The 11,971-nt window shown below is 37.2% G+C and overlaps 1 protein-coding gene and 1 long non-coding RNA gene across 2 annotated transcripts; one reads left to right on the top strand and one right to left on the bottom strand.

The window, feature by feature from the left end:
* Positions 1 to 1,044: 1,044 nt before the first annotated feature.
* Positions 1,045 to 2,881, bottom strand: LOC113309148. Its single transcript, XR_003340365.1, has 2 exons — positions 2,745 to 2,881; positions 1,045 to 1,683 (listed from the first exon to the last, which is right to left on the bottom strand). It is a non-coding gene; the product is annotated as an uncharacterized LOC113309148 (long non-coding RNA).
* Positions 2,882 to 7,119: 4,238 nt separating this feature from the next.
* LOC113309227 lies at positions 7,120 to 11,571 on the top strand. The gene is made up of 5 exons (XM_026557635.1): positions 7,120 to 7,439; positions 8,073 to 8,232; positions 8,356 to 8,498; positions 9,390 to 9,562; positions 9,678 to 11,571. The coding sequence occupies exons 2-5, from the start codon at positions 8,099 to 8,101 to the stop codon at positions 11,238 to 11,240; spliced, it is 2,013 nt and encodes a 670-aa protein (XP_026413420.1). The 5' UTR covers positions 7,120 to 7,439; positions 8,073 to 8,098; the 3' UTR covers positions 11,241 to 11,571.
* The last annotated feature ends 400 nt before the right edge of the window (positions 11,572 to 11,971 follow it).

The raw sequence follows: 11,971 nt of genomic DNA, 5'->3' as shown, positions 1-11,971 counted from the left end.
TATGAAGTATGGGACGGGACGGGACCTGTACCTGTTTAACTCGGTACGGGACGGGATGAGACGGGATTGGCTCTTTACCTGTAGCGTATGTAAAATTATAAAAAAGAAAGCAAAGCAAAAAATCTTGTACCTACTCTAGGCTCGGTTCATTCATAACCTGATCAACTTTGTCTCTGTAAAAGTTATTAACTTTGTTGAAATTCCTCATCAAGTCTCCTACAATGGTTCATCTGGCTTCAACAACTTTGCCTCAAAATTTTCATGATTATTAAACTCATGTTCAATGTCCTATACAACCTGAACCTATTACCAGCCAGCACCCACGTAGTGCTTTCATTATATTTGATTAGACAATTACACATGGTCAATATATTTTAACATTCCATATAATTACGTCCGAAGTTCTTCTCTTCTCTATATAAGTCATCAACTTCTTGCTTTAGCATTGCAAATTTACAACAATACCAACTACGTACGACAACTGCGTATCAAAACAAGCACTATTCGTTAACAATACAACTTCTACATCTTTCATCCTCCACAAAATTTTCTCATTTGATCTCGGTATTACGGGACGGGACGGGAATAGCTTAGGATCGTTACTTGTACCTACTCTATGCTCGGTTCCGATTTTTTTGGTACTTGTACATGTCCCATCTAATCACGGTTCCGGTACGGTTCCACGGGACGGGGCGGTTCCTGTGCAGTCCCAGCTCAGATACCTAGAATCTAATGGGATGTTGGACACCCTTATAAGCCGATTTCAGATAAGATAAGTAACTACTTAGACTCATAATATGAATTCATAACAAACTGAATCCCTACACACATAAAGAAAAACATAATTGCATAGCAGGATTCACCAATAAAAAACACACCAAACCAGTACCCGTTCATAAGTTCAAGCCTCTTACTAGTACTACACACTTGATTCAAGGAAGGATAGTTCAATCAGCGCTTATCTCCACCCCGAACATACATTTTTCATCTTACAATTGGCATATAGAGGACAAACAAACTTCTAAAAAGAATTAAAGGCACAAATTAACTATCAATGCTAGTCTTTGAGCTTAATTCAAACTTAACATCAAGATTTCTTCTAGATGACTGTCACTAACAAAAATTCACATCTTTTATCAAAACTGACATGATATATACAGACAATTTTTCCATTGACAATCTCTCATTAACTAAATAATGAATATAACCATTTTCAAGAGAAAATAGTAAAACAGGACCCAAGTTCACATTTAAATTCGTATCAAACAAACTAACAAACATGGTTTAATGTGAATTGGTCATTTCAGCTTTTTCAATATCTGCCTTTGCCTGCTAACACACAATGATGTGTTCATGTCCCACAAGCCTACACCGAGCATTGGATATTTTTGGCTTGTGTTGTCCACTAAAAGGCTGAACTTACATTACATCAACATAAAGTTATTCCAACTAAGTGCTATACCGTATAGCTGGATATGAAAAATAGTAAATACGGATATTAAGTGAACTGGTAGCACCAAAATGAACTACCACTAACCCTCAAAACATTTCAGCTTCTTAGTCAAGGTTCAAAATCAGTATTAATCATTTTTATACCTCTTTCAATGTACCTACAATAGGTGCAGGTCCTTAGCAATAGCAGCTGCAGTAACTCCTTATGAAATCTCAGATTGGATCTTCCACCTGCAAAAATAGTATAAAAAACACATGAGCAGACATAAATACTCACATCTTTTATGTTTAAAGATACATAAGCAAGGATATTAAGAGAACAGGCGAATCATTTTCAGCTTGAGGGATATAAAGAGTGCAGAATTCTGAGATAGCTAAGATACCTATAATCTAAAGGGCTGTTGGACACCCTTATGTACAAGTCGATTTCAGATAAGATAGTAACTACTTAGACTCATAATATGAAGTCATAGCAAACTGAATCCCTACACACATAAATAAACATATTTGCATAGCAGGATTCACCAACTAAAAACACACCAAACCAGTATCCGTTCACAAGTTCCAGCCTCTTACTAGTACTATACACAGGATTCACCCCCAACATACATTTTCCATCTTACAATTGGCATATAGAGACCAGAGCAACTTCAAAAAAGAGTTAAAGCTACAAATTAACTGTCAGTGTAAGTCTTTCAGCTTAAATCAAACTTAACAACAAGATTTCTTCTAGATGACTGTCACTAAGAAAAATTTACATCTTTCATCAAAGTTGACATGATATATACTAACCACAGACTCAAACAAAGACTGACATGATATATACTAACCACAGACTCAAACAAAGAATAAGAGATACAAACTTTCGTTCACAACTTAATCTAAGGGCTCCGTTCTACACTAACTGAGAGGAATAACATAAAAAAAAAAAAAAAAAACAAACAAAACATCAACAAACATAAAATCGAAACCTTAACTATCAATCTACCAACATACACAAACAAAATACATCATTAACCGATTTAAACAAAATCCAGAAAACCCTAAGTATCAATCTACCAAAAGTACACAAACAAGATACATCACTAATCGATTTAAACAAAATACATAAAACCCTAAGTATCAATCTACCAAAATACACAAAAAAATACATCACTAATCGATTTGAACAAAAAGATACAAAACCCTAACTATCAAACCCAATCTACCAAACCCTAACTATCAAACTCTAACAGAAAAAACATCATCAATCGATTTAACCCTAAATAATAAACACCAATCATCATCCATACCTAGCTTCCTCTGATTTCAACGGTGGGAAAGATTCAATGGCGGGAGAGTTCTTTTCTTCAGGAGAAAGAGAGTGAGAGAGAGAGGACGAGTGGTTGAATGAATCGAACTGGGATATTTTCTCTAAGGATAAGAGGAGTGCACACACGAAATTTGCATGCTCGAGAAAAAAAGTAAAAAAGTGTTTGCAGGTGTTTTTTGTCACACGGGTACTTCGCACGCCTAAAACAAAAACAATTGCGAATAACAACTGAGACACAACAGTTGCAAAATTAACAATATCAACTAGCTGTTGCGAATTTTTAGCAACAGAAATTCGCAACAACTACATTTCCGTTGCGAATCTGAGTGGCTAAACCCCATATTTGGTGTAGTGTACGCCTCTTGAATCCCAGTAGGACTCCGCGCAATTGATTCCCTTAGTTGACGTCTTTTACAGGCTAAGAGTTGCTTCAACTCAATTGAAGACTTTAAATCAATCTGCCTCCCACAGATAAGCCTATATGTGTGATTTCCTTTTTGATCGTAGATCAAGGTGAGACTGGGAATCGATAGCAATATACCAAGTCTAGCTAACCTCAAAATCTGGACTTATGCTACCCGAAGTGCAACCTAGATTATTATTCACCTCACAAGCATTAAACTTGTGGAATCAACAAAGTCTGAGACAAAGAGAACTTTGAAGATTTCTATATATCTTGTTCAAGTAAGCAGCTCAAAAATCGAACAAGATCAGGATACTCAAGCTATCAAGATAAAAGATAGCTTGACATGGCTTCATGAATCCCTATGAAGTCTTTTTAGTCGCTAAACCCTAAAAGGGTTTTAGGAAGAGGACGACTCTAGTTTACAACTAGGACACACAAAAATAGTGTCGGGATTCAAAGATCCACGTTATTTGAGGTTCCCTTTTTTATAGACTTTCAAATCATATGTTGCTTTAGGTTTAAGCTAAGATAACTTTAGAACCAATAAAATACTTTTAGATTAGGATAAACCTTAACTGAACCGTGCACAAAGACAACATTCATGAATGGTTAGCCGAAACTAGCCAACTGAACTATAATCTTGAGCATTTTCATAAACCACTTAAGACTTTAAGTTTGAGTCACAATCATATGATAAAATATGTCTGTAGTATTTTTAGAGATTGTTCAAATGTTAATTATCTCACGGAAATAATTTTATGTGCATCTGAAATTATTCGACAGGGCAAGTACATGTACTTAAACCTTGTTCGTGAACATATTTGTCGTGGTACGTGTACCCTTAAGACAAATTAGAGTTCCGGAACATACATAACTTTTTCAGTATGTGTACCGGGTATGGATACCACACCGGTTCCAAACCGACATTTCTTTTTTAGTACGCATACTGGTTTGGGTACCATTCTGATTCACGAGTTCACAGACTTTTTAAGGTATGCATACCGGTATGCGTACCAAAAAGTTCTTGTCGACATATAGCTACATACTCTGGTACGTGTACTAGGTACATGTACTATGGTTCCAGACCTATAAAAGTTCTCCCTGTTTGTAAGACTAGTATGCATACCGTCTTGTATCCGAAAATAATAGTAGTTTTATATTTCTCTCTAAATCAATTTGAAACATTCTCAAATAACATCAATGACACATATCACTATTCCAGGCTACTTTCGAATGAAAATCTTGAACCATAATTTAGATAACGAACAATAAATTGTCCTTAACCGAAATTCATCAAGTATGAACAAATGTTCATTAAGCTTAGTCATATATTTCGAGAAATTTCTTAACTTGGTAATTAGTTCTCGAAATTCTTGATATGCTTACGATAGTATGGTTAGTTACGCGACAACGTCTCATAGATAGAAAGAATGAATATAACTTGAGATATAGGTGGTTCATTCTTCGCTTACCTTTTGTTGAAGAAGTTCTCCAAAAAGCTTCGGTTGATCTTCGCCTTCAAACGGTAGAACGCAATGATGACTGTCGTGATGTCCGTTTCTCAACTACATCTTTTATCCTAATCCGAGACTTAACTAATTATAGACTAGAAATCAAGATATAGTTTTGACAACTAAATTTGACAACAAGCTTGAGATAGCAACACTTGTGAGTTCGACCGAGCAATGCTCTAACATTTCTTTTTCCGCATTATATTGTTTATCTTTATAATTGAATTTACGCAAGTAATACATATTCAATCTTAGTAGAGATATCCATCTAATTGAAATCGATTACGAGACTCGTTTCTTGTAGAATTCGTATCTTGAAAGATAGATAACAAGTTAATTACTTGGCAGAATTCCGATTGGATTATTTGGATACGACTAGATAGAATTTGGATATTGATTTCTGAGATCGTCAAAGTACTTTTCTTAACAATCAGGTTCACAGAATCATTGTCTTGTACATACTGATCGAGGTAGAGATATAAACTTTATATACATATTGTCAAGGATCATTAAGTTGGACCACTTACAATTGTATCAGGTTTTGTCCATACAGGTTGCTGAACGAAAAAAATTGGTGGTGTATTTCGTACCCCCGTGTTTTCATCTAGTACACCATCAAAAAATTTGTTCTTAAAACTATGTGGACAATTCCTTGTACATATTTACGCATCTTTGTCTTCACTTGGTCTCTCAATGTTAAGGAATTCGAAAATAGTAACTCGAATGCAGTCTGCAAGCAATAACAAAGGCAAGTAGGGATTAGGGAGGACAACTAAAATACTGAAAACTTTTAACTTCAGAAGTCTAAATTTTTCCCTAATTTTCCTCCTAAATTCTACAAAACTACAATCATATCCATAGTTTGTATATATTTTTATAGTAAATTTGAAATTTCCAGCACTAGATCTAAATACTACTGATTTTTTGTGGAATCAAAACAATCAATACCACAAATTGTAAAATGTAATGGTCTGCTAAAGCACTTTACAATATGCTTGGTTTTTCAATGGCATTTTCCTTAGCAAATAACGCTCAAAAAATCGGGAAACCGTCATTTTTTCTTATCGATAGTGTCTTTTACTTAAGATATTTGTCCACCCAGCTTAGAAGCCTGTTGGATCCGTTAGTGCTTGCAGCATTGGCACAAAGTACATTTTAAACCTCCTTAATTGGGAATGCCTCTAATTTTATTAGTGGTTGATCAAGCTTGATAGATTCGCCTTCGGATACAAGAAGTTCTCGTCCTGGGGTATAATATCGACCACTTGGTGACCGTGTGACGTATCTTTTTTCTATGGGCCCAATTTTTTTTTTTTGGGTAAACACAAAACTTAGGAAGACTGATCTTGGGTGTAAAGGAAAAATTGAGTCCGAGTAAGACTAGGGCTGCACAACGGATAGGGTGGGTAGGATATGGCCTATATCCGCCACCCTACCCGTTTACTGGCGGTTAAGAAAAATTTTACCCGCCACCCTACCCGCCATTAAACGGGTAAGATCCTACCCAACCCATTCTCTGGCGGGTCGGGTAGGGTAGGGTGGCGGGTATAACCGTTTTAGTTGCCTTCCAGAACTGAAGGAAGACGTAGCAGGTCACTCAGGCAAGAAAGGTTTATGGCAACAAAGGTCTGATGAGACAAGTTTTGTGGGAAAGCCAGCTCACAAAGAGAAGAAGACACTACTACGAGTGGCACGGATTCAGTATTAAGTTTAGGTTCGCGGGAATTTTCTAATTGAATTGTTGAATATGCTCAGGTACATTCAGTGGTTTCACCAAATTCTCGTACCGCCTCGCTGATAAAGTAAATGACCCGTATCCTTACTTTCTATTAGCTATTATAATTGAGTTAATATTATTTTTTGTTTGTTTGCTTTTATAAATAAATGATAATGTATTTAGTTTCTTCTACTTCGTTTTGTTATCAGTGTAAGTAACAAGAGTTTATATATCAACTCACAGAAATGTATCTCAAAGATTTGACAGGATGCGGCATTTCTTAATCAAAAATCGTATTTGTGCTTCAAGAGATGATTGTAATTTCTTCCTGAAAGTACCTTCAGGTTTACTCATCGGACGCGATAACATAACAACTGAGGTAGAACTCATGTAGGGCTGCACAACGGGTAGGGTGGGTAGGATATGACCTATACCCACCACCCTACCCGTTTACTGGCGGTTAAGAAAATCTTTACCCGCCACCCTACCCGCCAAATAATGGATAGAGTAGGATACGGTTAAAAAACTGACGGGTAGGGTAGGGTTGACGGGTATGGATAGGGTACGTGCACCCCAAAGTAAGACAATACCAAACACAGAAACAACCTAGTAGTGGGTTTGAGTAGAGAGGCAGGTGGGGAGTGATTAATGAGGAGTGGGGGTAGATTTAAGGAGGAAATGAGGCAGACATCCTTTATGCCGAGTATTGATTTACAGAGATTCCTTTCCCTAAACTCGTTAGTTGTTTGTCGTTTTTGCTGTGCATTGAGACCATAATAGGCCATCAATTGGTGTGTGGACTGACAGTACTTGCAAATTGCTACGGTGGCGCCACCTAATAGTCTACTGAAGACTGATGTGATGATAAAGATGGACTGGTATGCTAAAGCGTCCTCTCTGCACAGACTAAAACCCTGTTTCCAAACCGTTTCCAGAAGTAGAACCGCATTTTACTTATTTTATCATATCAGAAGAAAACCCTTTGGGGAAAAAACTTGAGATTTTGCTTCTTTTGGTATGCTCTGAACTTCTGAAGAACAAGTAAGTTTTCTAAGTTTTATTTTCTTCATCTTTCACAAACCCTTTCCTTTGATTAATTTGATATGATGTTTTGCTGCTTAAAAGGTCTCTTTTCTTACCATTTTTTTCCATTTTTAGCTTTTTTAATGTGTTTTTTGATCTACTGTATTGTTGGCCAAACTCTTATACTTTTCCCCTTTGTGTTTCATTTACAAGAAATCCCATGTTTGATGTAAAAGAAAAAATGGGTTTCTTATACTTTGACCAGACAACTAACGAGTTAGGGTTTTTCTCAGAATCCATTGAAGGGTTAAGTTTTGCTCTGTATCTGCTAAATAATGTGTTATTTTTCATATTTTCAAGGTTTAAATATGACTATGTAGTTCGATTCCTCTCGAGTAGAGGTTTAGTTCATAAGCATACTGTAGTACTAGTGTAACAATAAAACAGTTACATCTAGTCTAATCTAAGTTTATAATCTCCATCTGGTTCTGGTTTTACAAATTGTAGCAAAAGTTAAACCCTCTAGTTGCTGGTAAGGCTTGGTTTGATGAAGCTGATGCAGATTTTAATGTTACTGTGGAGTGGGTTTTGGTAGTTACAAACAATAAATGAATGCCTTCTTAGTATATCTATTTTGCTTTATATTTGCAGGTTCATAAGCAAATTACATTGTTACAATGGGTACTGACACTGAGGCTCCAAGAGGAGACATTGCTGTTGTATCCTCAAGAGTGAAGTGGAGGATTGATAACTTTTCTAAGTTGAGCAAGATGCATTTTTCGGATGCATTCTCTGTTGGTTGTCATAAATGGTATGTGAACTTCCCTACCATTTATACTTGATTCATTTGTCTGTCTAGTTTGCATTTAAGTGCCATTGGTTTTTGTTATTATGTTTCTAAAAAACTTCGAAAATTTTCTGTTTTTCTCACCAGGCGGTTTCTAATGTATCCTAAAGGAGCAATTGAGGGAAACTTATCGCTTTACCTTTGTGCTGTGGGCTTCTCCAATTTCCCTTATGTAGACTTCTATTTGGGAGTGATTAACCAATTTGATAATAGCTATACAGTCAGAAAAGGTATGTTTCACTACTTCAGCAAAGCTGATTGTACTGTTGAAGCATTCTAGTAATTTTAATGTTTTCTGTTTTTCGGATCACTCAAAAACATAGGTTTCACTTAGTGCGCAAGAAAATTTGCATTGCAATGAAGGAGTAAAGGCCTTAGTTTTGTAGGAAGCTATTCCAAACCTTCATTGTCATCACATTTTGGGTCCCCAATAGAAAGGCATGAGAGTGGTGAATTCTTGCAAGTGGTTAACCTCTCTGCACAGTTTCATTGTAAATGCAAATTACCAGGGAAGCTAACATTGAGCTCCCTAACAAGTTATAGAGGTTCCACTTAGAATGCAAGAAAATTTGCATTACAATAAATGAATGAAGGCCTTGGTCTATTCCAAACCTTCACTGTCGTTCACATTCTGGGCCCTAATAGAAAGGCATGAGAGTGGTGAATTCTTGCAAGCGATTAACCTTTCTGCACATTTTCATTGTAATGCGAATTACCAGGGCACAAACATTGAGCTCCCTAACAAATGATGGAATTCTTTTTACCATTAGCATTACACATGTTTAATTCATACCAACTGAGAGTCCTCATGTACATTTATTTTTGAAGTTCTTACATCCCACTTTCAGCGTCACCTTATTATCGGGTATGCCTCTACAGAAAGTTCAAACTGATTGATAATTCTTATATTTTTTTGCGATCTATTACATTCTGTAGAATTAAAGATCAATGTCGGTTTGAAACTTACGGCACTTGTGAGATCTCTATGCATGAACTGGATACTTTATTTACAAATTGCTTAGCATTAGCTTTCATATATTGAAAATTGGCCAAGCGAGGAACAATATAATACCTGGTGTACTTTGTTGTCATGATAAACCTCACTTCCTTGCAATCTGCAGGTGCGCATTACAAGTTCACTGCACTAGATCGTGCTCGGGGTTTCACATCTTTGATGCCTCTTAATGAACTCAATGCCCCCCGTAAAGGATACATTGTGGAAGATAGTTGCATAATTGAAGCTGAGATTTCTATGCCTGGAGTTCCTGAGTATCATATACCAACTTCTTTGGAGGTTAGGATTTATTTATGGCTCTACTTATTAGGATTTATATATGGCTCTACTTATTGTTGATTGCCCCCTGATCTTGTTTCCAATAAAACTTTGTTTTGTGGATCATGCGTTTCAGGTGCACAATGGTAACTCAATGGAAGTAGAACTGAGTGTAGAGGCGCTCGCTGAAGTTGTGACGCCTACAGAAGATATCCACCCAGTTGGGGTAATGGAAGCTGTAGCTGAGGTCAAAGTTTCTGGTGCATCAAATCAAAATAAGTTTCCAGGTGCTGGCCGACTATATGAAGAAGGTAGATACTGCAAAGAAGTTGTTCTGGATGAGAAATATGAAGAAGTTGGAGGCTTCAGGGTACTGAAAACACAAGCATCGTTGTATAAAGAGATCTGGTTGAATTATGGGCACATTGCTTCAAGCCAAGTTCTTAAGGATTTATATTCTTCCCAGGTAGCCATTGTCACTGAAATAATGACTTGTATTGTGGATATATATTGGTACCGTCTTGAGGAGGTTTCTTCAGAAATGATCGACACGTGGGATAAGAAGATACAAGTAGCAGAGAAACTTGAATTCAACATCAGTTGGCTTCGTGAGCGCTTAGAAGATATTAAGATAAAATTTGCTGGGGAGAAGAAGCTTCAGGACACATTAATGCAACAGGATCAGGCAAAGTCACAAGTTCTCGAGGCTGAGCAGCAGTTGGTCTTAGCAAATGAAAGGTTGAATATAGCAAAAGAGCGACTTTTCGGCTTGGAATCTAAGACTTCTCCCTTACTTATGGAGAGACAAAATTTTCTAAGAAAATGTGGCGGTCGTTTGCTGCTTTTTGATGGCGACACGAGCGTGCCACTTGCCATGGCTCCAGTGGAAAAGGATGCAACGCCGACAGAACAACCTATTGATAACAGCAACTCAGAGACAGTGCAGCTTGTCATGGCTCCAGTGGAAAAGGTTGCAACGCCAATAGAAGAACCTACTGACAACAGCAACTCAGAGACAGTGCCACTTGTCATGGCTCCAGTTGAAAAGGTTGCTACGCCGATAAAAGAACCTATTGATAACAGTAACTCAGAGACAGTGCCTTGTACAGGAATTGCAGCATCAATTCCTCGAAGAACAAGAACCTTGACTACATCCATATCACCAGCTAATGAACCAAAGAGAAAGTCATCTGGTGGTAATGGTCAACATTTGGAAAAGAAACCAAAAGCTTCAAAAGATGGGTGTGCAGCTTCATCACAAAGTATTAGCGGCTCTCCCATGCCTTCAAGAGGTTCATTGTCACCAGAAACCATGTCAGCAGCTAATGAACCAAAGAGAAAACCATCTGGTGATGGTGCAGGTGGTGGTAATGGTCAACATTTGGAAAAGAAACCAAAAGCTTCAAAAGACGGGTGTGCGGCTACATCACAAAGTATTAGCGGCTCTCCCATGCCTTCAAGAGGTTCATTGTCACCAGAAACCACCTCGACACCAAATGCTAAGCAGCTATTTACAGAGGATGAAATTACGGCTGTGTTGTTGCAGCAGCCTATTATGACAAGCCGAGATCTTGTTGGCAAGTTCAGAACAAGACTGAATACACCAGAAGATAAATTGGCTTTCTCTGAAGTTATGAGGGGAATTTGCAAGATACAGACAAAGGAAAACGGAACCAGATATGTAGTGTTGATGAAGTAATAGATTTCTGGCTACTAACTACAAGAAATTATGTAAAGAAAGAACTCATCAGATGGACAGTTGCTGTGTTCTTTAGCAACTACAGTTATTAAAGATTAGGTTGCATTGCCATTTAGTAAGTATTATAGGTGAAGGGTGGCAAGGATTTTGGTAGAAATTTTTAACCTTATAATCAAGCAGTTAGAACACTGTTTAGCTTGGTAGGATGAACTACAGTTTTTGGTTTCACTTACTCTGATATACTCTTCCTCTGGATTACTTTACAGTGAATTTTGGTGTTACTTATTAGTTGTTGTTTTCATTTTAATATTTCTTGGTTATTTGATGTTGACTCTATTCCATTTCTCTCTGCCTTTCAGTTTTAGTTACAGAATGATTATCAAGAACTACACTAGTTCATTATCTGTTTTTGAATCAGGACATAGAGTTGGGTTCTGGTATCTGAAAAGTTCAATTTAGTGTAGTAGTTCTAATGTTAGTTGTCCATTGAAATTTCTGTGCATGAGTGGAACACTTCCACTACATAACAACTGTCTAATCTTTGTTGTGAATCCATACTAATGATGGCTCCAGGCATTCTTTGCAATCTGCAGGTACAAAAAACCCCATTGCACAAGATCCTTGCAGGGGGTCGCGTTGTTTATGCATCTTAAACTAAATGCACCCGATGCCTTTCTATGCCTGGGCAAAGACTGAAAACTGTGTGTCACTTCCTGCTGAAACGGATCCAG

The sequence above is a fragment of the Papaver somniferum genome, chromosome 9 (genome assembly GCF_003573695.1).
Source record: "Papaver somniferum cultivar HN1 chromosome 9, ASM357369v1, whole genome shotgun sequence".
NCBI classification, from domain to species: domain Eukaryota; kingdom Viridiplantae; phylum Streptophyta; class Magnoliopsida; order Ranunculales; family Papaveraceae; genus Papaver; species Papaver somniferum.
Note: the sequence above shows the minus strand (reverse complement) of the source record. Positions and strands in the feature narration are given on the sequence as shown.